This window comes from Rhizophagus irregularis, chromosome 20 (assembly GCF_026210795.1).
Source record: "Rhizophagus irregularis chromosome 20, complete sequence".
Classification (NCBI taxonomy): domain Eukaryota; kingdom Fungi; phylum Glomeromycota; class Glomeromycetes; order Glomerales; family Glomeraceae; genus Rhizophagus; species Rhizophagus irregularis.
In genome coordinates, this window is record NC_089448.1 from 660,879 (window position 1) to 688,166 (window position 27,288).

The following is a 27,288-nucleotide window of genomic DNA, read 5'->3' on the forward strand; positions in this document are numbered from 1 at the left end:
CACCACCATTTATATTCTCTATTATGACCATCATCAGATCCTTTGCAAGAGTGGCTCCAGAGCACTTGTCAGATTACCATATCTTCAAGACGGTGAATTTGAACCTGATGATTTATATTCAGGTACCTTAACCAAGGCTCCACTTTTAAAGATATAACCTTGGGGTGGGTTCTCATATGATGGGCATCAGTCATCTATTTGCAACCCTCTAAAGACGTTAAACCCGAGATAATTCTTTCTATTTTGAAGTCAGAAAAGAAGAGATAAAATTCAGTGTCATTATTTATTTATTTATTTATTTTGAGGAGTATAATACAAAATTTATAAAATGGTTCTTGATAATTACGAAAATTATTTGTTTAATTTCTTCAAGAGCGCTGAAGCGAACATCATAAACTTTCGGGTTAGGAGTTAGCGTCATCTTTTTTTTGTTAGGAGGGGTTTGGAACTCGGAAACAACATTTCCTATCTGTTAGAGTTAGCGTTATCTTTTTTTTTTTGTTAGGAGAGTTTAAACGCGGAAACAACAGACAGTTGTTTCCTGTCTGTTAGAGTTTTTTTTTGGTAAGAGTTTTTTTTTTTGTTAGAAAGGTGTCCCCTTTTACAAAATATTTATAGTCTATTGTGAGAGTTTGATATATGAGTCATCTTTACTAACTCTGATTTAGAAAAATTAGATATCATATGACTCTGACGAAGGTGATCTCGATAAAAAAACTATTGCGTCACGTAGTAAGTTTGTTTTTTTTAAAAAAAAAGTAAAAAAAAAATAGTTTGCGGAGAGTCAAACCTGGACTGCTTAGAAATACAAGATCGCATGATCAATATAATCAATAGCAAATATAGAGGTTGGGAATTCATAAGTAATAAAAAAAATTCAGCGTAAAAATAAAATGAAAAAAAATTAGACTCAATTTTAAAAAAAAACTAAAATCATTTTTTTTTTAGTTTGAAAAAAAAAAATCTTTATAAAAATTTCAGAAAAAATTTCGGTCTATAAAAAGAATTACAACCTATCGTTAATCCGACACTGATAAGAGTTAGTCATGTATTTAGTGTAGATTTTATGATTAATCGATTTTTAGATTATCATAATACGCACCTGTACGTATTGTATGTAAAATATTCTATTTTTACTTTACTATGTATAAATTTATACTTAGTTTTTTTTATTCATATAAATAATTATATTTAACTTTTAACAACTATCATTCGGAATTTTAATAACTCGTATTAAATAGGACATTACATTGAAGTGAACATCAGCAGCAGGCTTTTTCTTTACAAATCTCCATTGTGTTTGCTACCAATAACCAATCATCCAAATTCTACAATTTTCTATAACACCATTTTCTGCTAATTTTTCTAAAAAATCGATACATTCTTTAAACCATAATTTTTTAGCAAAAGATTTATTGCAAAAAGAGCAATTTTGGAGTTTATTGTATTAGTATCTTTATCAGAGATGTTTGATTTATTAATTCAGTTGCCATCTGTTGTTTTAGAAATTTATTTTACTGGAAAAAAATTATTAAATTTCTTTTTAATAATGTTTCATAAATGAGCTACTAAAAAAGAATATTTTTATATTTTAATTAAAAGTAGGTTACAACGAAAAAAAATATATTGTCGGGCCGATTCACTGTAATGTGTCGATCACATGACCAAATTTTCAGGGTAGAAAAAGACAGAAAGGTTATATGAAAGGTTGTTAATTTAGAAATTTTACACTCTTTATTGTTATCCAAACTGTCATCTTTCCTTTGTTTTTTTGGAAGTTTTTTTTTATTAGAGATAAGAGAAATATCGAACAAAGACGTTTTATAACCAAGGTGAAATTTTCGGAGTTTAAGTTTTTTTCAATAATAAGTTCAGCAAGTATGTTAAGCGTCAGAACGATGTTGCTCTATACAATTAGAAATCCTGAACGAATCGCATGTTAGAAAATGAGGGGTGATGTTTTTCATATCACGAAGACAAAAATTATCCGCGGGGATTTTACTGTCTATGGTATAGCTCGATTGATTTCATGAAGTATTTTGCCATTTCAGATTATTATGTAAATGGTTGCCATTTTATTTTATAAAAATTATTGAAATTATATTTATCAATTATAAAACAAATAATTACATTACAAATAACCAGAGACCCGGGAAAATTCCATTTTTATAATAAATGAATAAATCAGAATTTTTGCTGTATTATGGAATAAAACGGAATTTTTATGATTTTTAACAATTTTATTCCGGCACGTGACAACTAGCCAATCATTATTGCATATTTTATTGACTATATCGTGATAGAAGTCTAACTAAAAAATGTGATTTTGCAATTTTGTAATATCTATACAGTTTTTGACTAAAAATTATTGTCGTGTCACTAGCGCAACCTAAGTTGGGCTGCATTAAGATGTAGGCCGGCTAGAATTATCAAATGTTTCTTACTATAATTGGTAATTTTTTATCGGAATAAAATCGGAATTTTTTTCGTTATCGTGATAAAAATTTGCGATTTAATATCGGAATAAATCCGGGTCTCTGCAAATAACCATAAATTCAGTGTCCTAATCATGTGGATTCCGTATCCAAATTCAACAGATTTTCTAAAACAAAATCGTATAAGAACATTATTAAAAACGTATCCAGATTTTTTATTCTAAGTATCTTTTTGGGTTAGTCTTATTGGCAACTTGTACTTAAACCATATTATTTGATAGTTGTTAGGTTTTGTAGATGAACCATGATTTTCATGATTTGATAAACCATACTACTACTTAAATTTTCAAGATTAATCATTGGTAAAGTGGTTAATTAGTCAAGATGCTTCTATTTACTGTTTCATAAAATTCAATTTCTCACGTTTATAACCAATATCACCGTTAATATGAATGTTTTAATCTTATTTTCTTTTCTTATTTAAAGATATAACAAATAATTGGTAATTTATAATATGTTATATGAAAATTGTAATAAACTATAAAACTTTATTTGGATAAATGATAGTAAAATTCAAATAAATCAAATTACAGTGAAAGTAGATTTTGCTAATTTTTGCTGCTCAAAATTGGACCCTTCAATTGATGAAAAAAAAAGCGAATCATACATAGTATAACCTGATAAAATCTCATCCATCCCATCTCGTCTAACCATCATATTTCTTGAATAAAAAGCGAATCATAGTATAACCTGATAAAATCTCATCCATCCCGTCTCGTCTCGTCTCACATATTCCCAACCATCATATTTCTTGAAAAAAAGCGAATCATACTTAGTATAAACCTGAGAAAATCTCATCTATCCCATCTCGTCTCACATATTCCCACCATCATATTTCTTGAATAAAAGAGATTCATACTTAGTATAACCTGATAAAATCTCTCTCGTCCCACATATTCCTAACCATCATATTTCTTATCTCAATCCCTAATTCTTTATTGTGATAACATAGTATTTATATTTTAAAGTCCATATTTAATATATTGTAATGGTTTTCATATATAAAATCTTTAATTACTCCATTATTTTTATATTTATTAATCAATTTTACATAATTATCATCTTTATAAATACGATTACATGTAATTATGGAAAGTGCAGGTCGGCCTTTCCATTTTTCAAAAAATTCTTCCAAGGATTCCAAAGAAAATTTAACATAAAGAAATCTAATTTCTCTTAAATTATTATGTGATGATCTAATTAATATTTTTAATAATTCTTCTCCATATTCTAAATGTTTTTCTTCATTTCTTATTTTATTCATAAATACAAATTTTGACACATTTGTAATATTATATTTCAAATTCATTAAAATGTTGCTTTGATGGTGGAAATATAAGAGACAAATATTTAATTGAAGGCCAATTTTCATGAATTTTACGAATAAGAATGTGAGAATGTTCATTAAAATTATCGTAATAATCATAATAAATACAAAATTCTAAATAAATTTTCTTTAGATTTCTTCCACTATTTTCAATTATAATTGTAGCTGCATTTAAATCATAATGACCAATTTTTAACATCTCAAGATCATGATAAATACACATTTTTAACTGTTCTTCATTAAGAGAACCAAAATAATTAATTATTAATGTTTTTACTTTATGAAATTTTGGGTATACCTTTTGTGGTGTTCGATCACTATATAGGAAGAATAATTCTAAATGATTGATAGTATCTGCATTTTTTTCTAATGCAAGAATAATTTCTTTATAAGGATCTACTCTAATATCATAACATTCATCAAGATCATTTATCCATTCAAAATACTTTAAGTTCTTTTGAACCTCAATTAATTTAACAATTCCATGATTAGCGTTTATGTTTACATTATTAATTATGACTCTCTGTATATATTGACGTAGACGCGCTAATCCATAAAAGTATAAAGAATCTATTGATGTATCACATCTTAATTCATAAAGTGTTTCAAGACGAAGTCTAGCTTCTGGAAAATAATATATTTGATGGTTGATTGATCCTATATCCAAATACTTCAACTCCCAACATTTCTTTATAATAAGATTATAAATTCTTGTTGTAAAATAAATTGATTATAAGCTAAAGATGTTCCAATTGAAATTATAGTATTTATAACATCTATATAAATACTTTTAGAAAGAGATAATCAAACAAAAGTGATTGATATGAAAATGTTGGTACTTGGATTTCTTGTCTTGATAAGAATTCTTTAATATCATCAGATAAACAAGAAACAATGATTAAAAATAAATAATTCTTATTATTATAATTAATACCATAGCACCAAGGATTTCTCCATAAATTGGAATCACAGTTTCACACCAAAGCCTATTAACCATTAAACATGAAAAGAGGGATTTCGAATCATCAAGTAATTCTTCAAATATTAAGAAAAAAATATCTTTATTGAGTTTTGACATTATTTATCAAAATAATCTTTTATAACTAGTATTAAAAGTATTCTCAAATATGAAATTTTTTTTTTTGTAATTTGATTGCAAAAAAAACAATGAAAATTTGTGTTTCAATGAAAAGTGCAGCGATTTACCCTTCAAATGCTGTTAGACCCCTGCTATTTGACGTAATGTGAAACATCATGATGGTCGCACAGAACAATTTAATATTTCGGCATTTATTATTAAAAGTTTCCGTTTTCTTTTATTTTTTTTTCTTTTCTTTCTTTTTTTTTAAAAAAAAATATATATATACTGTATATAAATATTTCGAATTTTGGGTAAATTCTTACAAAAAGATTTATTTTAAAACATTTTCATTATTTTGTATAAAGAATGTCAAAACTCAACAAGGATATTCTTTATTTAATATTTGAAGAATTTCAAAATGATTCGAAATCTCTCTTTTCATGTTTAATGGTCAATAGAATTTGGTGTGAAACTGTAATTCCAATTTTATGGAGGAATCCTTGGTGCTATGATATTAATTATTTCAGTAAAAATTATTTATTGGCAATTATTACTTCCTATTTATCCGATGATATTAAAGAATACTTAACGAAACAAGAAATTCAATTACCTTTAATTTCATACCAACCACTTTTGTTTGATTACTTATCTTTTTGTAGAAGTATTAATGTAGTTACTATAAGAATTATAGCTTTTATTGGATCTTCTTTAGATTATAATCGATTCCTTTTACAACAAGAAATTTATGATCTTTTTATGAAGAAATTTCCAGAGTTAAAGTATTTGGATATGAAAACAATTAGACATCAAATATTTTATTTTCCACAAGCTAAGATTCGTTTTGAATCACTTTGTGAATTAGAATGTGATACATCAATAGATTCTTCATATTTTTATGGATTAGCACAGCTATGTCAATATATACAGAGACTCATTATTGCTAACGTTAAAAATAATTATCATGGGATTGCTGAATTAATTGGAGTTCAGAAAAATTTAAAGTATTTTGAATGGAGAGATGATGATGATTATTTATATGTTTCTGGATCAGATCAAGTTTCTTATAAAGATATTCTTTTTGCATTAGAAAAAAATGCAAATATTATTACTCATTTAAATATTTACTTTAAGTATATGGATCGCACATTGCCAAAGGTACTTCCAAAACTTCATAAACTAAAAACGTTAATAGTAACTAGTTTTCCTAGTTTCAATGAAGAACAATTAAAAATGTGTGTATATCGTGAACTTGAGACCCTTAAAATAAATTATTACAATTTAAAAGCAGCTTCTATTATAATTGAAAATAGTGGAGGTCACCTAAAGAAAATCTTATTAGAATCTTATGAATTAGGAAATGATATAAAAAACTTCATTGAAGATTCTCTTATTTTTATACGTAATATTTATAAGAATTGTCCTTCAATTGAATATTTGTCTCTTGTATTTCCACCATCAAAGGAGCATTACGCTGAAATTGAAGAATTACTAAAAATTTGTCAAAATTTAAAAAAGTTATTATTAGTTATATTTGATCAAACATTTGAAGAGTCAACTTATTATGAAAAAGTTTTAAAATATGGAGAAGATTTATTAAAAATATTAATTAGTTCAAAATCAACTAATATTGAGGAAATTAGATTTTATGGTGATTTTAAATTCTCTTTAAAAGCCTTGGAGGAATTCTTAAGAAAATGGGAAGGTTGTACACTTTCCATACTTACATCCAGTTATATTTTATTATCCGATTATATTTATGAAGAAGGGGATTATAAAAAATTGATTAATAAATATAAAAATAATGGAGTAATCAAAGATTTTAGATCTGAATCTTATACGGATGTAATAAATATAGACTAAAATAAGATATGAATAACAAATTAATAAACATTTTAGAATTAATGTATTTTTGTTTAGGAATTAATATATAAAACTACTATATTAAGTCAAAGTATTGATTTAATAGACTTTAAAATTTTCACTTAATACGCTTTACTCTTTGTAAGCTTAGAAATTAATTTCATGAAATCTTTGATTCGTGATAAAATAATTGGTAAAATTTAATATAATTTTATTAGTAACATAGAATCTGCAGTTCTGACAATGCAAAGTAAGTGTTGATTCTATTTGACTATCTATTTATCAAAAGTCAATAAAATTATTGATGCTTTCCTAGGAGCTGAAAAATTAAATTTTTTAAAAATTTAATAATAGCATCGCAAATCATCGAGGATCCGGTTTATTAAAGATTTCCTTCAAGAGTATAGCTTAAAAATAAGAAGAATATAGCTGATAGATGATAACGTATTGTACTACTATTAAATAACAATAAAAAATACATTTGCTCCATTTGCTTATAGTTTAACTTTATTTCGAAGTTTGTTATATTATACAAACTGAGATAAATATAAAAATCTCGCAATAATAAGTTAAATTTTTGTCCTAAACACGTTACTCTTTCATATTCTTATGCTTAAGAGAGTTGCTATGATATCAAATTCGTATTATTGCTTAAGCTTAGCTAAACAGAATTACAGAAGCGTGCTTAATACCTGATATTCGTTTTTAGAACTCTCTTTTTGCTATTTATTTATTTTTAAAAAATTTTCATAATTATATAAATATACATAAGTGTTTTCTAATATTTTTAAGCAATTCTTCTTATAAATAGGTGATTCAAGTGCATTATCCAATAGCCATATATATGTTTAAGCTTCTGCCTTTTTGGCAATGGATCCGTTACTTCTGTCTCATGGTTTAGTTCTTGATTAGCAGATTTCATATTTATTTGTATAAGTGCGATCCTTTTGTCATTAAAATAAAAAAACTGCCAATCATCTCGTAAATATGTTAGTACAGCTAAAACAGCATGTGTTGATTTTAAATCACCGGCAGTCAGTTCTGCCAAGGCTTGGTATAAATGTCCATCATTTACAGATTTCTTGAGCTCAAAAAGGACCCGAATATGGTTCTGTGGGATCCTGGAGGAGACGGAAAACCTGTCTACTACAATTACATCTGTAGTACCGATGAGTCTGATTGGAAGAATGTCAGCACTTATACTAATAAGAAAGTTATTATGATTGCTCGTATCATATCTCAAGTTTCCGGTGTTTGGAGAATTGGAGTAACTTTCTTGATGAGGCATATATCTGTCTTTTTGATCTCTCTTGGATCTATCATCCCATTGAAACGCATCACTCCTCGTTTCATACTCTAGATCAAAATCGATTGTCTAAAATTCGAGTTTCCCATTCGATACATTTGATTTTGGATATACCTACATCAGACCTTTTACTAAATTCTCCAAGGTATTTAATTTTTGAATAACTTTCTGGTTATTCTTATTATTTTCCTAAATAACTATTGGAAACGATTAAAAAAACCAGCAGGCATTTACAATCATTTTGTTGATTCTGGCAAAGCTTAAATCTTAAAATTAATAATACAGTTCGTAAATATAAATACCTTTTTCTAATAATTTCTTTTTCCTCATTGGCTTTTCATTCTCAATAGTCTCAAAAGTTAGATATTGTGCACTTGTACTTGCAATGCTATTACCATGAATATTGTCATTATTATTATTTGAGAACGTGAAAATACTGGCATTTTTTGCGGTGATTTCATCATTTATATTAACTGAATTATTTATATCAGTTAATTTGTCCTTAGCCTTTAAAAAATTAAGAAATTATGAGAAATACCTCCAAGAAAGTAGAATAATGTAGATGTGGAAGGAAAGTACATACAGTAACTGGTTCCTCCTCTGGAATCAGTAGATTTTTACCGACTGCGCTTAACAGATTGAACCTGAAAAACATGCAAGAGTGCTGTGCTTAACAGGACGAACTTACAAACGTGCACCAAATACAGGAGGCAACTTGCCTACTAAAAGGCTGCAACCTTAAGATAAACCGCTTATCATACCTTCTTTTTATCAATTTTCTTATCGCTTTTTCTATTTAATAAGCATCGCGTAATTCTTCTGTACATCGTCTCTAATTATATATAGAACATTATAAAATATCCCGTTGTTGTTTTTTGTCTGGCCGAAATTATCAGACACCTAGGAAGTAAAATGTTCAAGAGACCATTTTTCGTGGGGAACTAGCTCAAAGCATTGAATTCTTCTCCTATTCAATTCTTTAAAAGCAGACATGGCAAGTAAAAGAGAATATGTTTATTGAGTGACGGGAAATAACTTAAATTAAATATAGAATTTAAAACAAGAGCAAATATTGTTGAGTTGTTGCCCTAAAAATAATTTCGATATTGAGAAAAAGCACGATATTTATACTCAAACAAATCAAAAAATCAAGAAAAAGGAGTTAATATAATTCTGATTGTTCAGAAATTCCGCAAAACAATTCTAAGTTGCACGATTTCATCATCTAATAAGTATCAACCCAATAGGGAGTTTATAGGTTCCAAATCCAGTCAAACTCGGTTTAAGACCAGCTTACAATAAACCAGTTTGTTTAGCTTATTTTTAAGAATGTATATGTAAGCAAGTTAAATGAAGTTTGAGTTTAAAGTTTAAAAACCGATTTGAGCAATAAACACGTGATAAGTTTGAGCATGTTTGTTCGGGTTCTAGTTTAAACTCTGTTTTAACATCCCTACAACTCAAAACCCATACTTGGAACTAAACGAAAAATTGACTTAAATATTAATTTCATGGAATTAAAACCCGATCAAATTGAACAGGCTTACTGTACTGTTAAATTTCAACGTTACCTGAATATAATATGAACATGTGGCCAATCAAGAGAATTATAATTTACAACTGCCCACAATAATAGGTTATATTGAAAATATTGACAAAAACCGGGCCATAATTAATTTTCGTATACTTTGTGTAGTTTTACATGTCAGTACGTATCAGTATGTTATTCTCTACACTCTAAAGAAATTAATCTACTATCTTCAATGAAAACAGGATCTAATACAGGTTCTACTTATTCAAAATGTGGACGACCAAAGAATATTTGGTCAATCAATATGTTGCAAGGCATGCAAGCTATATTAATATTACATCAAACTTTTTTAAGTAGCACACCGTCTAGGATTGAATACTAATGCTTAACGCATTAGTTGTTTGTATATAAAGCATCTTTATTATTTCAAGGTGGGCTGGACCTATAAAGAAACTAAGTGATTTTATTGTCTCCACAAAGTTTTCTGATCTTTGAACGTTAAAATATATTCGTTATTTCGTTTCTTTAATCTGATTTGTAAGTAACGTTCATGCAAATTTAAAATCCCACTAACGAATATATTAAATCTGTACGAACTAAACTGATAAATTACTTACGTAATTAATCCAACAAAAGCCCAAGACTCTTAATCATGATAAACTCATTGAAGTTCAGAAGTTTTAAAGTATTTTGAAATGAAAGAAACCCTTATTAAAAAATCCTTCTTATGTTAGAAAACAATGCAGATATTCTAAAATATCCTCCAGCTTTTAGGCGTAGTGAGTTAGTGAATTATCAAGTTAAAATAAATGACGATTTAATAAGTTAATAATTGATCTCATTGGTTATTTTCATTTAATAACAATGTTTTTAAGTATATTTTGTGAATTTTATTTTTACAGTTAAATCACGTTATTTATTCAGTAAATTTTAATGTATTACCATACTGTATTAATGCAATTTTTGCCAATTCTTTCATTTTTTTATTACAACCTAATGTTACTCGTTTCATTTACACAAATTCAGTAGGAAAAGATTATTTTCTTTATTCATTAAATTTCCATGCTCTGACTTAATTCTTCTCTCTCTTCTTGCATCAAATTATATCTTACTTCTTCCAAGATATTGATAAACTTCTTTTAATAAGTGGCGGTTTATTATTTCATTATTTATTACAACCCAATGGTTACTCGTTTCACAATAGGAAAAGATTCTTTTCTTTATTCATTAAATTTCCATGCTCTGACTTAATTCTTTCTCTCTCTTCTTGAATCAAATTATATCTTACTTCTTCCAAGATATTGATAAACTTTGCTTTTAAGATTTTTGTATCACTTTTCACGGTATTTTTTGAGTTTAGATGTACGTAATCATGTAAATTACATTGGCAGGTTTCTTGTGTAAAGCAAATGGAAGCAATTCGAGTTGATAAAAGTATATGTTTAAGTCGTGAATGTTGCGAGAATTTATTGTATAGTGCTTTACGCAAGATATTTTCTAGCAAAATATTTCTATCATGAGAATTTATTTCCATCAAAGAAGCTTTTTCCGTTTCGCTTTTCATAATATGAACTATTATAAAAAAAAAAAATTTAATAAAATATTTTATAGAAAAGTAATTTCATTTTTCTTACAATAATGCTTGACGTTGGGCCAAATTTTATCATCGATTCTCATTGCTGCTGGATAAGAATTATTGAATTCATGATAACAAATTGTAATTTTCTTCTCATCAAATAAAGCAGTCGTTCCATTGATCTCCTTGTTACAATCGCCCTATTAACAAATTATTTCTATTAAAACAAATGTTTAAAAAATTTTATGAAAATTTAAAATACTCACATTATCGAAATATGACATTATTTGTGGGACGATATCAGAAACTTCAATACCTTGAATACACGCCGTGGCTTTAGCAACTCTACATTGTTCATCAATCCATGGACGGCTCGTTTTATATACGTTAGGCCAAATTATAACAATATCCAAAATTTTTTGATCAAAATAAACTCGTAGTAGTTTTAATAAAGTTGTGACAGTGCTGATAGGAAGTATAGGTTCCGAAGTAATAAATATGATGATGTCCCAATTATTCGACCAACAATTAATGACAACATCGGTAATAAGCTTAGCAATTGGTACGATGTTTACATGATCTTGAATTTCACGAAATAAGGCGTGAAACCCATGTGCATTACACTCTTGTTGAAAAAAACGATTGTTTAAATCATAATTAAATGAGATGAACAATGCGATATTATGAATCGGTTTAGATTGCTTTATTGTAATAAATGCATCATCCGGCAAAAAATCAAATGTTAGTCCTTGAATGAACGGGGCATGTTTTGTCTTTTGCACATCATCACTAATATTATTCCCATTCTTAATAGACAAGTTTCGTAAATTAATCTCCAAGGTTGGCATAATAACTTTCGATTGATTTACGTTACAAGAAGCATAATTATTTGAATTTAAACAAAATGACGCGTTAACTTGCTCTCTGACGTTTTCTAAATATCCTAAAGTAACCATTCCCTCTTGGAGATTATGAAAACTATCACCATATCCACGTTGCGAACCGGTATTGTAATTCTCGAGCAAAAAATTCTTGTTAAAATAATTCGTAGAAGAAGCCATAGTTTATAAGAATTTTAAGAATTTAAGTATAAGAAATATAAAATTTGTAAAAACTTAAGAAAGAGATACCAATTACACCAATAATCATTCGATTCATTTATCGAATGATTAATCAATAGCGCTATGGTTTTTACTAAAATTGAAACTTGCACATGTTCTATTGCCAAATTTTCATTGTCACATGATTTACATTAAAAAAAAAATTACGTTACCATCGACAATAAAGCTAACAAATACTTTGTTTCATTAATTTCATATTTCATATAAACAATAAACAATAAAATACAAAGTTACCTTTAGAAAAAAATTATGATTGATAATTATGATAATCATATAATCTCAATAAATTTCTTTCCAACATTGCGATAGTAACTTTACCAACAGCCGGAACATAAATACTAGCTTTTTCTTTAATATTATCATTAAAATTTTTAAATGCAGAAAAATTTATTGCTACAACTCCATCACGTAATAAATCAGTAGGAACTTTATAAGAAGGTGTTGGAACTCCAGTTACTACTACATCTGAAAACGGTAAAATTTCTTCAATCTTTAAATTTGTATCCCGAACCTAGTTAAAATAAAATAATAGTAAGTAAAAGAGAAAAACTTTCTTAAATAAATTTAATTTTGATTTATTTGATACCTCATGTTTTTTTAATTTCAAACCAGTTCCACGATGGAATTCTTGAATATTATTTATATCTACAGAATATACTTTTCCTCCATCATTAGCCAATAAAGCAGCGAGGGGACGTCCAACAATTTCACTACGATTAATTATAGTAATTACACGTCCGTGTAATCGATCTCCGTATGGCAGAACTGAATTATACACTCCAACATATTCTAATACCTAAAAAGCGTTTTAGGAGATCATGAGATTATCCAGGTAAATTACACACATATATAAAATAGACTGTAAAGGTATATACCTTAACTATTGCCAATGGTGTGCAAGGGATAATGCATTTCTTAGTTTGTTTTTCGTCAAGATATCGTTTATTATGATACATATTATATATGTACTTATGACATAATCCTTCCACATCTTTTGAAGCACTAACAACATTTTGAAGATATTGATCCTAAAAAAAAAACTTAAATTATAACTAAAAAAATAATCCTCTTTTTTTTTAAAAAAAAAAGAAGTCTTTTTAGCTTACCTGACGATCTCCAAATACAGGATAATAAATCATTATACCGTGTATGCTGTCATCCTCGTTAGCTTCAACAATTTGATCTTCTAATTGTTCTTTATCACATTTTCTTAGTTCAAAAGTTACACCGGTTTCTTCACAAGTTTTCGATGTAGATTCAGCATACTTTACAGCAGCAGGATCCTCATTGGCAAGAAATCCGACAAGTTTTGGTTTAATTCCACGAGATTTTATTGTGGCCTTTAATTCTTCTCTATAAGGTTTTAACACCAAATATTGTAGTGAACTTTTATTGTAGTTTTGACGTAGGTTATAATTTAAGTTTTGATGATGGTGGCAATATGATCGAGTCTTGATTATCCACCTGATTATTATTTTTTTTTTAGTTTTTATATAACTAAATGCTATCTTCTTTTGTTTCTTCATTTATTCATCATTTTTTTTCTCTTGATTTTTTTTGTTTTAAAACTTGTAAACATTCTGGAAAGATGTCTAGGCAGGAAAGGAAATATGTATTTTAAATTTTATAAAATAAAAATTTACCTAAAAGTTGAAGAAATTTCTTTTGATAAGATAACTTTACACGGCATGTCTGTAAAGAAAAAAAAAATATTCGATTGTTAAATTAAACATTGATAAAATACAAAAAAAAATTTTTCATAAAATTTCACATACCTAAAATATAAATAAAAAAAATAATTTTTTTTTGCGAGAGAACTTCCCGTTTTTATAGATAATCTTTTTTTTAAATCAGGGTCCCGCAGCTGCATTTATTTGTAGATCAAAAAAACACGTATTTTTTTTTTGTCTTTCAGATTTTCTAAAATGAAAAGTTTAAATTTACTTTCACAAAAAATTTCTTCTTGTCCTTATAAGCTTGGAAAAACTTTTTTAATCAATCATGAGGATGAAACAGTATATCTTTTAAAATTCTCTAGTTCTTTAACCCATTTTGAACTTATTAAACATAATGATTCAGAGGTAATGTTTACAATTATAATTAAACCGGTTCTCTTTTTTTTATACATTCTATTGACATTAACTAATTAATTTTGCTTTCGACTTATTCGTCCTTTTCTTTTAGGTAATAGCAATGTGGCCAAATAAAGAAGACATTGCAGATTTGGTTTCAATAGTTTGTGGAATGCATTTTTCAGTATATGATCAAGCTATATATATAGCGTTTCATAATGGTGATATTGTATCTGTTCACTTGGATTCATCGGAAGAAGAGGTAAATATATAAAATCTTTAATCAAATTATATTATTTATATCAATTATTTATGTTTTTTTTTAAAAAAAAAAAATAGGTTGAAGTTGTTGGTTCAATTGAATCTAAGATCCAATGCATGGAATGGAGTCCGGATGATGAATTAGTTATTTTTGTTACCGGTGTGAAATAATTTATATTTGAATCATAATTACGATTAAATATTGGATATTAAAGTAATATAATATTATTATTTTACAGGAAATAATACAATATTGGTAATGACTAAGGATTTTTATGTGATAACAGAATTTCCAATTAACGTGGAAGAAACTGGAGAAGGTGATTAATAATTTATGGAATTTGAAATTTTATTCATTAAACTAATATAGATTCACTTTATTTGAATAAGCTGTTAGTATAAATGTTGGATGGGGAAAAAAAGAAACACAATTTCATGGATCAGCCGGAAAATCTGCTGCACAGAACAAAGTGGATATTTCTGGTTTTACTATGTCTCAAGATGATGATTTAAAACCACGTGTATCATGGATAGGAGATGGGAGCATGTTTTGTTGTTCAATAATTGATCCTAATAAAGGTGATTTTCGTTATTATTCTGAAGAAACAATTTGATAGTTTATTTTGATTTAATATTTGGACTGTAATTTAGGACTTCGAGTTATTCGTGTTTATAATAGAGAAGGTGTGTTACAATATACTAGTGAACCCGTTGATAAACTTGAACACGTATTATCATGGAGGTATGAATTGTATATTCAAGGATTTTTTTTTTTACAATTATCTACAATTATGTAAATTTTTTTTAAGGCCATCAGGAAATTTGATTTCTTCAAGTCGGAGATTACCAGATAAGCATGAAATTATTTTCTTTGAAAAAAATGGATTAAGACATGGAGAATTTTCATTACGTGAAACACAGACTCATAAGGTAGAGATCATTTTAATTTTTAAATAATATATGCAACTCCATATGAAGCTATTTATACTTTTGTAGATTATTGAAATTTTGTGGAATTGTGATTCTACAATTTTAGCTGTATGGATAGAGAGAATAATATCAGATAACGAACAATCAAGTTGTGGTATTTATGATTTCTTTTTATAATAAATTTTATTTGAAGGGTTTTAATTATTTAATAATTATTTTAATAAATTATTAGTTCAGTTATGGTATATGAATAATTACCATTGGTACTTAAAACAAGAAATTCAATGTCAACTTGGTGATAAAATAACTAGTGTTGCTTGGGATGTTGAAAAAGCACTAAGATTACATTATACCACAATAAGTAAGAATTAAAGTGATCGCTTAATTTTGAAAACTTTTTAGACGCATTGTTAAATATATTAAAATTTACTATTTCCATAGATGACTATTATTGTCTAGATTTCTGTTGGGACTTGTTTAGTGCAAATACAATTTCAGACAAAAATGTTGCTCCAGTTGCTGTTATTGATGGATGTATCCTTTAATATTTTTATATGAAATTGGATTATAGGATGGGAGTATATGAATATTGAAGTAATATTAATAGACCTGGGAATTTAATAATAATGAATAATTAGTATAATTAATTCCTTAACATCATATATCAATCTAATAGCTTCCGTAAATCTTACACCTTTTAGAGTGATGAATGTACCGCCACCAATGTTTGCATTCTCCGTGCAACTTTCAAATCCAGCGTCTTGTGTATCATTCTTACCAAATAAAAATGGTGGAAATAATTTTGCTGTACTTGAAGCCAATCAGCAAATTACACTGTTTGAGTGGAGCGGAGCGTTTGAAAGACCTATCAAGGTCCCAACATGTATAGGATCTTTTCAGTATGTATGAATAATATATTATATAATATATAATATAGTGCGACCACCAGGATCATGTGGATCATGTATAAGTGATATTATGGCGTATGATGCTAATATACTGACCTGGATATCAATATTTTGGACGTAGCCAGGGTTAAATAGTTATCAGTATTTTCCTAAATGCATGATCTTGTGAGTCTACACTATTCACATCTCGGTGATATTATACCCTCTTTCACGATAACCATCATTTACGTATTATAATTATCACTAACTATTAACTATCTTTTATGATCTAACTAGAATTAAAGATTCAAACAATGATCAAGGAACATTGAGACAAATCATATGGTTTAATCAATCAATTATATACGGTTTATGTTCAATCAAATGTGAAAATAATTACGATAAATTGGTCGTAATTTATTTGACCTATGATGAGAATGGTAAAGCAAAGTACTTGTCAAATGAAAAGCATAATCTTTGTCAAAGTATTTTAAGATTATACTCTAACCCAAATAACGAAGAATTGTGGTTTGAAAATACTCATGGAAAAGTTTTTAAAGGTATTAATTAATATGATTAAATTTTAGTGATAAGTAATATACGAAAATTTTGTATTAACAGAAATAAAATTTTCCCACAATAATTTTAGTTAAAATATATATAGATCAAATTAATAAATTTATTGAAAATAATGATCCAGGAGAAAAGTTAAAAATACAAAATGATCCTTTTACTAGTTTTCCTGAAGTATGTAATTGGATATCTTCAACTGAAATCGGGAGAGATGAAAGAAATGAGGTAAATTAAATTTATAAAATAATGTTTCTTTTCAACAATATTAAATTTATTCTTAAATTTATTTAGACTGTGATAATAGGATTGAGTGAAAATAACAAGTTATATGGGAATAATACACAAATATCAATGGATTGCACGTCATTTTTTATACATAATGATTTTCTTATATCTACCACCTTAAATAATAATGTCAAATTTTTACCACTTCAAGCTAATTTATCAGGTAAAATATTTTAAAATTATCTTAATAATCTAAGAGTTATTTAATCATATACATAAAATATAAATGAATTATAGATTGGGAGAGTTTTAATAATAATGAGTCCCATCCTTATCATGAAACTATGAGAAAGGTAGAGAGAGGATCAAAAATAATATGCGCAGTTTATTTTGATGTTTTTCTTATATTACAGGTAATTCACATTAATATTTAACATATTGATTATTATTGAATAAGTTATTAATTTTTTGTATTAATTTAAGATGCCTAGAGGAAACTTGGAAACTGTTCATCCACGAGCTTTAGTTTTGGCATCAGTACGAGAATCATTAAATCGGTAAATTGAAATTTTCTATTTCGCATATAATCTCTTTTTAATATATATATATGGTCTAAACTAACCCTCCTTTATTAAAAAAAAAATATTTTTTCTTCTTAGACTTGATTATTTATCAGCTTATATGACTTGTAGAAGACATAGAATTGATCTAAATATTTTATATGATCACGAACCTAAATTATTCTTGAACAATGTTGAATTATTTATTAATCAAGTTAAAAACGTTGATTATTTAAATTTATTCTTATCAAGTTTAAGGTAAACTTATTTTGTTATTGTTACAGATAATGGATATTCCAAATATTTGTTAAAAGATTATATTTGTTTTTTATATAGGAATGAAGATGTGACTAAAACCATGTACCCTAGAATCACTATAGGTTCAAAACCTAACCCATCTGATAATACTGAGTAATTTTTTTCTTTACATATAATTAACGTCATAAATATGAGATTTTAAAAAGCTTTTTTTTTTAAAAAAAAAAATAGGTCTCAAGATGTTTCAACGAAAGTCAATATTATATGTGATGTAGTTCGTGGAGTTTTAGAATCGAAAGATTCTAAAAAATATCTTCAATCCATAATAACAACTTATGTAAAAAAATCTCCACCAGAATTAGAATCTGCTTTAAATTTTTTGGCCAAATTAAAAGGTAATAACAAAATTTATTTCTTATCTGCTTACTTATCTATTTACTTAATTTATTTTGTATTTTATTATAAACTATCGATTAGATCAAAACTTAAATCTTGCAGAGGATGCAGTAAAATATGCAATATTCTTAGTGGATGCAGATAAATTATTCGATGTCGCATTGGGAATGTATGATTTTAGTTTAGTGCTTTTGGTTGCTCAGCAATCTCAAAAGGTAATTTTGATCTATTACAGTATCATGTTTTATAATTTACAATTTTAAATTACTTAATACGTATTTTATTTCTATATTTTTTAATAAGGACCCAAGAGAATATTTATCATTTTTAGCGGAACTTGAAAATCATTCGAAATATTATCAAAGATTTAAGATTGATGATCATCTTAATAGATATGAGAAGGCCTTATATAATCTAAGCTTAGCGGGTAATAAAAATATTTATTTACGTTTTACTTTTTTTAATTTGTATCGATTCTTAACTTTATCAAAAAAATCAATCAATTTTTAGGTGAAAATTATTTTGAGCAATGTTTGAAATACCTTCAAGAACATCAACTCTATAAATCGGCTATTAATATTTTTGCTAATGATAATGAAAAATATAAAGTAAGGAGAATTAAAGATTTCTATTTTATTTTATTAAAAAGTCCCTTTTTATTTAGTTAGTTTGTATTTATTTTTTTTTACAGAGAGTCATGGCTGTTTATGGAGATTATCTGAGCAAAGAGTCTAATTTTGAAGAAGCTGGATTAGGTAAAAATAAACTTCTTTTGATATGGTTCTTTTCTCAATAATCATTAAAAATTTTTTTGATATAATTATTTATCTAGCGTACATTTTGGCTGGAAATAAATTGAATGCGCTCGAAGCTTACAAAAATTCAGAAGTGTGGCGTGAAGCATTTGCTATTGCTCAGGAATTAAAATATTCTTCAAACGACTTGTTTCTATTGTCCAAAGAACTTTCAGGTATATATTTATTGGGATATCGATTTATTATTAAAATTTTACCTAATTTAACATCATTATATATTTTTTTTAGAAAGATTGGCCGATAAAAGACAGTATCAAGAAGCTGCTCAGATATTATTGGATTACACAAGGGTTGGTAATTTTTTTAGATTTAAATAATTATATTAAATATTAAAGTATAATTGGTTTTTTTTGCATAGCAACCTGAAGATGCTGTCGTGTTACTTAATAAAGGACATCATTGGAAAGAGGCCATACGTATTGTAAGTAAATTAATTTAAATCGTCCTCAAATCGCAATTGCTAAATTCATTTTATTGTAGTCTTATATGTATGATAGAGCTGATCTTATAGAGACTAATGTTAAGCCAAGCGTTCTCGAAGGTATGTTGATATATAAAAGTGTATAAAAATACAACTGTATTATAATGTATTAATATGTTTCTATCCTAGGACATAACAATCTACTTCAGGATATCAATTCTATGTTGGATCAGTTAAATCTGCAAACTTCGCGATTACAAGAAGTCCTTCTTAATAAAGCTAAGCAACATGGTGAGTAAAATATTAGTAAAAATTTCATAAAAAGGGTAAGAAAGCTTTATATTTTTTTTTAACTTCTTTCTCATAATAGATTTGGAACAATTTGATAATGACGAATCAATAGAGAATGTTGATGTATTTTCTGACACAAGTTCCATGGCAAGTAAGTTTACTAGATATACGAAATCAAATACCCAATTGAGCATCCAGTCTACAAGAAGCGGGTAAATATAAACTATTTTAAATTTATTTTGTTAATTATCTATAATAAATCATTTACTTTATAAATATTGTTATTATATAGAAAAAGTGCTAAGAGTCGTAGACGAGCTGAAAGAAAGAAAGCTCGTGGAAAGAAAGGAAGTATATACGAAGAAGAATATTTGTATGATTCTTTAAGAAGATTAATTGAAAGATTTAATAGTACCAAAGGTGAATACATGATTAATTAATTTTTTTTTTTTGAATTATAAATTAAATAATAATAATATTTCTTATACTTTCATCTTTTTTTTTAGTGGAAATGGCGAACTTGCTGAGTTGTTTAGTAACATTGGGGTATTTGAAAAATGCGCAACAAATACAAAGTGTATTTGAAAATTTAGAAGAAAAGATCAAAAATAATATTGATAAAATATTTGTTACACCTTCAAATACAACAACGAATATAACATCAACGGTCAATGTTAATAATAATTCAGAGGTTTTGGATAATCAGCAGAATAATATGGTAAATTTGGCGATTTATGAAAAACCAAAACTAAATCAAATTAATTGGAAATTACAAATTATATAATGGTACAAGTGTACTGTAGTAATAATATAATTTTATTATTTATTTGATAACAAAATTATTTACAGTAGATATTTAATACTGTGTTAATAATAATTACAAAATTAATTAATCGAAGTTTATTAATTTTAATCTCAAAATTCTTTCAATCTATCCCATTCATTATTAAATCATCAAAAACTGTTGAAGAGAGAAAGGAGTTGGTTGTTGTTATCAAAATTATTGGAACACAGATAATTTTGTTGGTTACTAATAAAATGTTATAAATTTTGAAATTCTTATTTCTTTTATTTTTGTTTCCCTTGTTATTTTTGGCTTGTATCTTTGTCCTTGCATTTCTAATGTTAACCGGTAGATTGTAACATATCAGAAGAATTTACGTAATCATCATAAAATTCATCAATAAAACCAAAATGTCATAACCGGTATCGAAAAAAAGAGCATATTGGAACTTCGCAGGTTAAATTTTTATAGATGTCCAGACTACTATCACCATATAGTTTTTCTCCATTCAATTCAATAAAGTCAAAAACAGCACTTTTGTCCTTAAAATTTAATCAAGCTTCTTTCTCCCATAATAATTAATTCGTTTAAAACGCATATTCATGTGTCAATTGTTCATGTGAAAATTCTCGTTGCACAATCGGACTATCCTTCGACCAAAAAAATGCATCAGACAAATATTCATATATACTGACATACTGTACCGCTTACGCAGTAAAATAACCTATCAGTTATCCATATAAACTCATGCAATTAATTTGGCCAAGACAATAAATTAATGAATAGTGATTATGAAAATTGCCGCGAATAGTCTTATAGCGACGCGTGCGACATTGATATTTATAAATAGAGCAATAGAGCTTGAAAATTTCACTACCAAAAAAAAAAAAATCAAAAAAAAAGAAAAAGAACCACTTAAAAAAAATAAAAAAATAAAATAAACCCTCAAAAAAAAAAATTTTTTTTTCAAAAATCATTTACATCATAAATATGGCTACTTCACGATCTTATCGGCGTATACCTCGTGCCCTTAATCCCACTAACTTGAACCAACAAAGTAGGCAACTTCAACAACAAAATTTGAACCTAATTAGAAGAATTCGACCGCGACCTATCTCTCGACGTCTTCATGTTCAAAATATTAACATGATTATCAGTCTCCCACAACAACAAAGCAATTTTCCAAATGTTGATTCTTTTTTTAACGGGATTTCGTTTCCTTGATAAAGAGATTACGAAAAAAATTTTACCCTTGGACGCTACAGTTTAATATTTATAGTAAATTTTCTTCATTTTTATTTATAGAATTAATTTAATATTCACCAATTAAATCTAAATGCATGTAATTTAAATCATACATATGCAATATTTATTATTTTTAAATTACATTAATTACTTTACTACACAAATAAGGTCAATAAGGTTTAAGACATAGAAATAACAATAATCTTTTATATTTTAAATTGATCATTGAAATAGAATAAATCATTGAAATAGAATAAATAAATACTTTCTTTATTGCTTAATTTTGCCATGATTTCAAGTGAAACAGTTGACAGATCATCCAAAAGATAAATCATAAATTCACGTGTTGAATATGATCGTCAAACACGAGTATGGTTACCATAAATAGCCATAATAGTAAATCAATTTAAAATTTTTTTTTTTAAAAAAAAAATGTTCTTCACTTCTTCGTAGAATAATGTCCTCATATTCAAACATTTCTAATGTTCGTTCAGCTAAAGAATTTATAAATTTCCTAACAAACTTGGATTATCCGGGTGTATCAGATTTACAACCGGAAAAAATATCTTGGGCGTATGAAAATTTAGAAACGCGTAATATACTCAATTGGTTATGTACGAATATTGATATTGAACAAAACGTTCTTGATGTTAAAGATGATTGGATGTAAGTTCTGTAGATCCACGTATTTATCTGGTATGAACAATATGAATTTAATTCATTTAACAGCATTTATTGATTTTATCTCAGTAACCCTTCCACTTTAAGGAAGACACAGTAGGTATTATATTATTTGAAGAAATTCTGACGAAATGGATGTAATTTTTTAATTTATGTTAATTTTTTTAGAAAGGAAATAGAAAGTATCGAAAATGAGGTTGATTCTAAACAAAATTCTCAGGAACATTTGTCATATCATATCGAACAACTCGAGTAATTAAAATTATGTTTGATCATTAAATTCTTCTGCTATTTTTTTAACAAATTCAACTATCAAATTTTAGATTAACCTTAAAAAGTATTGAAGAAAAATATGCAGAGTTAAAAAGAGTTAGTCGTGATCTGGACGAAAAGAACAAAGAGGTTGACAAGAATATTGAACAAGATTCTGTCAAGGTTTAAAAAACAAATCCACAATATTATTATTTAGTAAATATTGTTCTTAAATTAATTTTTGTTATTTCTTTTTTAAAAGTATGATGTAGATACCGCAGCAGTGGTAAAAACGGTTGCCCAAGTATTATCGGAAAGGAAATTTTCTGAAGGAAAAGGTGAATACGTGATTTAATGTACTCATTTCATTATGTTCTTATCTCTTCATTAAATCTATTAAAATTATAGGAAAGCAGCAAAAGAATTTTATATATCAATGCACAGATGAGATTGATGAAATAATGAACTCGGATCAGTCATTTACAAGCGAATTGCAACAACTTTGCGAGATTTTTTTTTCAAATGTAATGAAGCAATATTTTAGAAAAAGGATTTTTTTTTTAATTCTAAAAACTAAATGCTCTTTTATGTAGGAAGATATAAAAAAGTTCCAATCATATAATTTAGCCGATGAAGTCATTCGTCTAAAGAATTTATATCCAAGAACTCAGATAAAATATATAAAGGCTTCTACTGAATTCGAATATCTATCTACATATTTACGAGTGTTTCAAAATGAAGCTACAAGAGTGAGAATGGATTTTTTCATTCCCGGCTGCAATGTCTTAAAATCCAATATCGAACAGAATACGAATAAAAATTCTTTACTTAATGAACAAATTAATAATGTTGTGGACTCAATTAATGGCTTATTAAGTAAACTTACTTATTTAGAAATAGAATCTCCAATATTGACAGCTGATTGCGAAGTTAAATTACAATATCAACAAAACTTTATTGATCAATTGGAAATGGTATGATTCAGAAACGTTTGTTATTGCTGAATTGATTAGAATCATTGATTTAACTGTTCATTTAGGTTATAGATAGGTTACTACTACAGTATGCACATAATGAATTTGTAGCGCAAATTTTCCATATCGAGTTAGATAATCAGAAAGCAGTTCACAGGTTATTGTCAAATTTGAGGGATAAATTGGAACGAAGAGCTGAAGATTTCAGTAAGCGAATGGTAAATATTTAAGATAAAATATTATTCCTCAACTAATGAAATTAATAATTATTGTAACGTTATTTCCATTTAACAATAGCTACTTATGTCCGCGTCAGATTTTGTAGAGCCAACAAGCCATAAAACAATGGTGGAGAGCCGTGATGACTTTCTATTATCTTTGAAAAAAATGTTAAACTTGGATCTTTGTGAGTATTTTTATTATATACGTCAAATATTTTAATTGGCATATTCACATGATTTTCACAACGATAGCGACAAGCTATTCAAAAGAGGACAAGTCATTGCCATTTACTACCTATGATTCTTTGAGAGAAAGATTAAAAGAAGTTGAAAATGCGAGAAACACTTCATTTGATCGTTTTGAACAAGAATGGAAAGCGCAACAAAAGTTTTTGGAATCTTGGTAATTTTAAATTCATGAATTTATCAAATCTCCAATTTAATTATAAGTTATGATCTAACGTTTAATCTCATAAACCAGTGGAGAAATTGAAAATTTCCTAACTTCATTATTATATAAAGACTCTAAAACTTCTGAATTTTTAATTACTCCTCAAGTAAGTTTCTTTTTTTTTCTTGAAAAAATATATAAATATATATATAAATAATACTCTTATTATTAGGAATTGTCAGATTTACAATTTTTACTACGCGCTAAAGCAAATAACATGCAACCTCGAATTAATCATGCTTCAAAGGTATGGAAAATTAATAAATTAAGTGGGCGATTTCCTTTAACGTTGAAGTTAATTTGATTTTTTTTTATTATTAGAACCTTAATCTTCCAGAACACCTGGAATCCGAAAAAGAACGGTTTATTAGATTCTTTGCAGAAAAATAAGTTAGATATTCAAAAAGCTCACAAAATATCGAGAGGAAAACAATTATATTATAGAAATATTATAGAGGTGGAAGCAGAAATATTAGTAGTTTCTTCTACAAAATGTTTTTATATAAGCCGGTTTAGTTCAGACTAGCGAGCGATAAAATTTGATTTTGTGGGCATTTTTGTTCATGTCGTACAACATGTCGAGGTATTGTACAGTACATCAACATGTACGTGACTTATAAAAAAATTTATATAGAAAAATTATGCATTAAATCCTCTTTCAATCTTGATTTACGGATATACGAATGGTGTTTACGATGAGAAGCATGAAAGAAGGAAAAGCACAAAAGTTTAATATTAATTTAATTATTAACAAATATGACAGTGCGGAAAAGTATTAACCAACACCTATAAAATATTAGGCCATACTATTGTCAATCTTCTCTAGACCGATTAATTTAGTAAAACCATCTTTAGATATTACTTGAGGGAATTTTAAAGCAAGATTTTTTATCTCTTCATAGACCTTAGTTGACATTTTCTTGTATGATTTTTTCACATGATCGGTCATCTTTATGTGTTATGAATTGCGTACTGGACGAAAAAATTACGTCAATTATCTGGCGACTGTTGCGTGTGCCCGAAAAATTGCAAAAAATAGCATCGTCTCAATATGAAATAATGAAACAAATATGCGAATAATTTCTTATTATGATGACAAGTCTTATTTATTTACTATGCTATGCATTACTATTTTAGTTATTTCGTATATTATAATTTCACGCATTAGATCATTATCAATCTGTGCAAGGTCCAAATTAGCTTAATCCAACATGATCCTTTATTCTTAAACATAATTTGCCTGAATTAACATAACTTGAATTCATTCAAGGAATGTAATATTAGTATAATACATCGATGAATGAAAATAGTATACAATATATTAAAACTACAAAGCCAAAGATGGGAAGTATCATTCATTTAACTATAATGAATTATTCCTAGCAGATAACAATTAAAGAAATAATAGGTACAGTAGTACCGCAAATTTGTAATGATAGTTGATGAGATGAGGAAAAAATTAACTATTTTCAACATGAATCGCGACTTTTTAATGAACAATTTAGTTATTCCTTGATCTATATTTACTGTTACTTCATTCATTGGATCAACTCTGCTCAAAAAACAAGCAAATTAGTATATATTAACCAAGACAAAATATATAATAAAATACTTCCAATTTTTATTACAGCTTACTTTGTAGGTAAGAGAATCTTCAAATCAAACCCAGGGGACATGAATTTCTTATTAATTTTCCATATTTATTACTTTCATCATTCCATGAAAACATCCTTCTATTTCTAGTAATTTATTGTAATCATTGAAATAATACAAGGAGTATAAATAACAATTGTATAGCTGTAAAATAAAATAAAAAATACGTAAATATACAAAATTGAATGCAAATCCTTTACAACAGAAATAAATAATACAAACTGTGTATCATTTTCATATAACGCATATGGTGATGTTTGTCTTGATGAGGTTGGTCTTCTGATTGGCTTGGTACTTTTTTCTCTTGTTTCTATTGACAGTTGTTAGTATAGCTTAATAAATTTTAGTAGTAAACATTAAAGTGAGCTTATAACTTATAACTATCGCTTAGAAAATCTTGAACTTCCGGTTCATTTATGTCTAAAGTTTTTTTGACTTCTCTTGTGCATGTTTGAATATATTAGGATCCTGTAATGTTGTATCTAATTGTTGTAAAATCTGAAAATTTCTTCAACACTATCATTTATATATTCAATACGATTATCAGATAAATATTTTCGATAATCTTTTAAGATAATTAATTATATGTTCAAATTCCATATTAAATATAAAATAAATCAAGTGATTTATGCAAGTGATTCATTTCATAAATATATGATTATTATCTAATTATTCTATTATTAAGTGAATGTAGTGAACCATACAAAAATAAATTACAAAAAAATTGGGCATATCCTGTGACACATGAGTTTCTATGCTAGAACTATATATACGATTATTTTATCACCCTGCGGTACATCTCCTATCTGCGCACTACCCTATCCCACGTTCACACCCAAAAACCTTCACTCCCTTACATGATGATAGGTATGGTATAACTCCGATGTACAGGTACGCTGTGACGACTTCATAGAGATAATAGAATATCTTCCCCGCATCTTCTTCCATTTTTTCGTCTGATATTCTGCGCGAAGCCTGCACGTAATTTATGTTGTAATGCAAATACATCAAAGATATAACGTTAATATATTGCCAAGACTT

General features: G+C 27.1%; 8 protein-coding genes across 8 annotated transcripts; 4 read left to right on the forward strand and 4 right to left on the reverse strand.

The window, feature by feature from the left end:
* Nucleotides 1–3,787: 3,787 nt before the first annotated feature.
* On the reverse strand, nt 3,788–4,900 carry OCT59_012784 (uncharacterized protein; the record flags this gene model as incomplete). Its single annotated transcript, XM_066140364.1, has 2 exons — nt 3,788–4,510; nt 4,757–4,900. 2 exons carry the CDS (start codon nt 4,898–4,900, stop codon nt 3,788–3,790), a joined length of 867 nt encoding a protein of 288 aa, XP_066001249.1.
* A 369-nt stretch (nt 4,901–5,269) lies between these two features.
* On the forward strand, nt 5,270–6,763 carry OCT59_012785 (uncharacterized protein; the record flags this gene model as incomplete). The annotated part of the gene is made up of 1 exon (XM_066140365.1): nt 5,270–6,763. One exon carries the CDS (start codon nt 5,270–5,272, stop codon nt 6,761–6,763), a length of 1,494 nt encoding a protein of 497 aa, XP_066001250.1.
* Nucleotides 6,764–7,550: 787 nt separating this feature from the next.
* Nucleotides 7,551–9,062, reverse strand: OCT59_012786 (uncharacterized protein; the record flags this gene model as incomplete). The annotated part of the gene is made up of 4 exons (XM_066140366.1): nt 7,551–8,119; nt 8,372–8,576; nt 8,653–8,713; nt 8,995–9,062. 4 exons carry the CDS (start codon nt 9,060–9,062, stop codon nt 7,551–7,553), a joined length of 903 nt encoding a protein of 300 aa, XP_066001251.1.
* A 1,672-nt stretch (nt 9,063–10,734) lies between these two features.
* OCT59_012787 (uncharacterized protein) lies at nt 10,735–12,336 on the reverse strand. The gene is made up of 3 exons (XM_025321048.2): nt 11,443–12,336; nt 11,235–11,376; nt 10,735–11,172 (listed from the first exon to the last, which is right to left on the reverse strand). The coding sequence occupies exons 1-3, from the start codon at nt 12,235–12,237 to the stop codon at nt 10,796–10,798; spliced, it is 1,314 nt and encodes a 437-aa protein (XP_025169931.2). The 5' UTR covers nt 12,238–12,336; the 3' UTR covers nt 10,735–10,795.
* Nucleotides 12,337–12,369: 33 nt separating this feature from the next.
* On the reverse strand, nt 12,370–14,119 carry OCT59_012788 (NAD-dependent 5,10-methylenetetrahydrafolate dehydrogenase). Its single transcript, XM_066140367.1, has 6 exons — nt 14,073–14,119; nt 13,941–13,989; nt 13,404–13,650; nt 13,173–13,325; nt 12,884–13,093; nt 12,370–12,808 (listed from the first exon to the last, which is right to left on the reverse strand). The coding sequence occupies exons 2-6, from the start codon at nt 13,985–13,987 to the stop codon at nt 12,545–12,547; spliced, it is 921 nt and encodes a 306-aa protein (XP_066001252.1). The 5' UTR covers nt 13,988–13,989; nt 14,073–14,119; the 3' UTR covers nt 12,370–12,544.
* A 103-nt stretch (nt 14,120–14,222) lies between these two features.
* OCT59_012789 (uncharacterized protein) lies at nt 14,223–21,336 on the forward strand (the record flags this gene model as incomplete). The annotated part of the gene is made up of 31 exons (XM_025327699.2): nt 14,223–14,378; nt 14,482–14,631; nt 14,709–14,790; nt 14,870–14,950; nt 15,021–15,209; nt 15,282–15,372; nt 15,440–15,560; nt 15,627–15,714; nt 15,793–15,921; nt 16,002–16,094; nt 16,237–16,459; nt 16,745–17,007; nt 17,097–17,245; nt 17,312–17,468; nt 17,543–17,658; nt 17,729–17,802; nt 17,905–18,063; nt 18,142–18,216; nt 18,295–18,458; nt 18,541–18,674; nt 18,763–18,886; nt 18,970–19,067; nt 19,151–19,214; nt 19,292–19,429; nt 19,503–19,564; nt 19,633–19,695; nt 19,755–19,815; nt 19,885–19,986; nt 20,066–20,198; nt 20,279–20,406; nt 20,493–21,336. The coding sequence occupies 31 exons, from the start codon at nt 14,223–14,225 to the stop codon at nt 20,768–20,770; spliced, it is 3,945 nt and encodes a 1,314-aa protein (XP_025169933.1). The 3' UTR covers nt 20,771–21,336.
* Nucleotides 21,337–21,645: 309 nt separating this feature from the next.
* Nucleotides 21,646–22,303, forward strand: OCT59_012790 (uncharacterized protein). Its single transcript, XM_066140368.1, has one exon. The coding sequence runs from the start codon at nt 21,761–21,763 to the stop codon at nt 21,992–21,994; it is 234 nt and encodes a 77-aa protein (XP_066001253.1). The 5' UTR covers nt 21,646–21,760; the 3' UTR covers nt 21,995–22,303.
* Nucleotides 22,304–22,450: 147 nt separating this feature from the next.
* Nucleotides 22,451–24,984, forward strand: OCT59_012791 (uncharacterized protein; the record flags this gene model as incomplete). The annotated part of the gene is made up of 13 exons (XM_066140369.1): nt 22,451–22,681; nt 22,766–22,792; nt 22,865–22,948; nt 23,020–23,131; nt 23,211–23,286; nt 23,357–23,472; nt 23,542–23,922; nt 23,988–24,140; nt 24,220–24,328; nt 24,396–24,546; nt 24,625–24,700; nt 24,767–24,841; nt 24,916–24,984. The coding sequence occupies exons 1-13, from the start codon at nt 22,473–22,475 to the stop codon at nt 24,982–24,984; spliced, it is 1,638 nt and encodes a 545-aa protein (XP_066001254.1). The 5' UTR covers nt 22,451–22,472.
* Nucleotides 24,985–27,288: the final 2,304 nt, after the last annotated feature.

What these genes read in the sequence shown, in the direction of transcription:
- OCT59_012790 (XM_066140368.1), top strand. Translation starts at nt 21,761, where the DNA reads ATGGCTACTTCACGATCTTATCGGCGTATACCTCGTGCCCTTAATCCC.
- OCT59_012787 (XM_025321048.2), bottom strand. Translation starts at nt 12,237, where the DNA reads ATGGCTTCTTCTACGAATTATTTTAACAAGAATTTTTTGCTCGAGAAT. An exon ending in TAATGTCATATTTCGATAAT is followed by an intron (nt 11,377 to 11,442) that starts GTGAGTATTTTA and finishes ATTTGTTAATAG; the next exon opens with GGCGATTGTAACAAGGAGAT. An exon ending in GCCCAACGTCAAGCATTATT is followed by an intron (nt 11,173 to 11,234) that starts GTAAGAAAAATG and finishes TTTTTATAATAG; the next exon opens with TTCATATTATGAAAAGCGAA.
- OCT59_012788 (XM_066140367.1), bottom strand. Translation starts at nt 13,987, where the DNA reads ATGCCGTGTAAAGTTATCTTATCAAAAGAAATTTCTTCAACTTTTAG. An exon ending in CTGTATTTGGAGATCGTCAG is followed by an intron (nt 13,326 to 13,403) that starts GTAAGCTAAAAA and finishes TTTTTTTTTTAG; the next exon opens with GATCAATATCTTCAAAATGT. An exon ending in CACCATTGGCAATAGTTAAG is followed by an intron (nt 13,094 to 13,172) that starts GTATATACCTTT and finishes AACGCTTTTTAG; the next exon opens with GTATTAGAATATGTTGGAGT.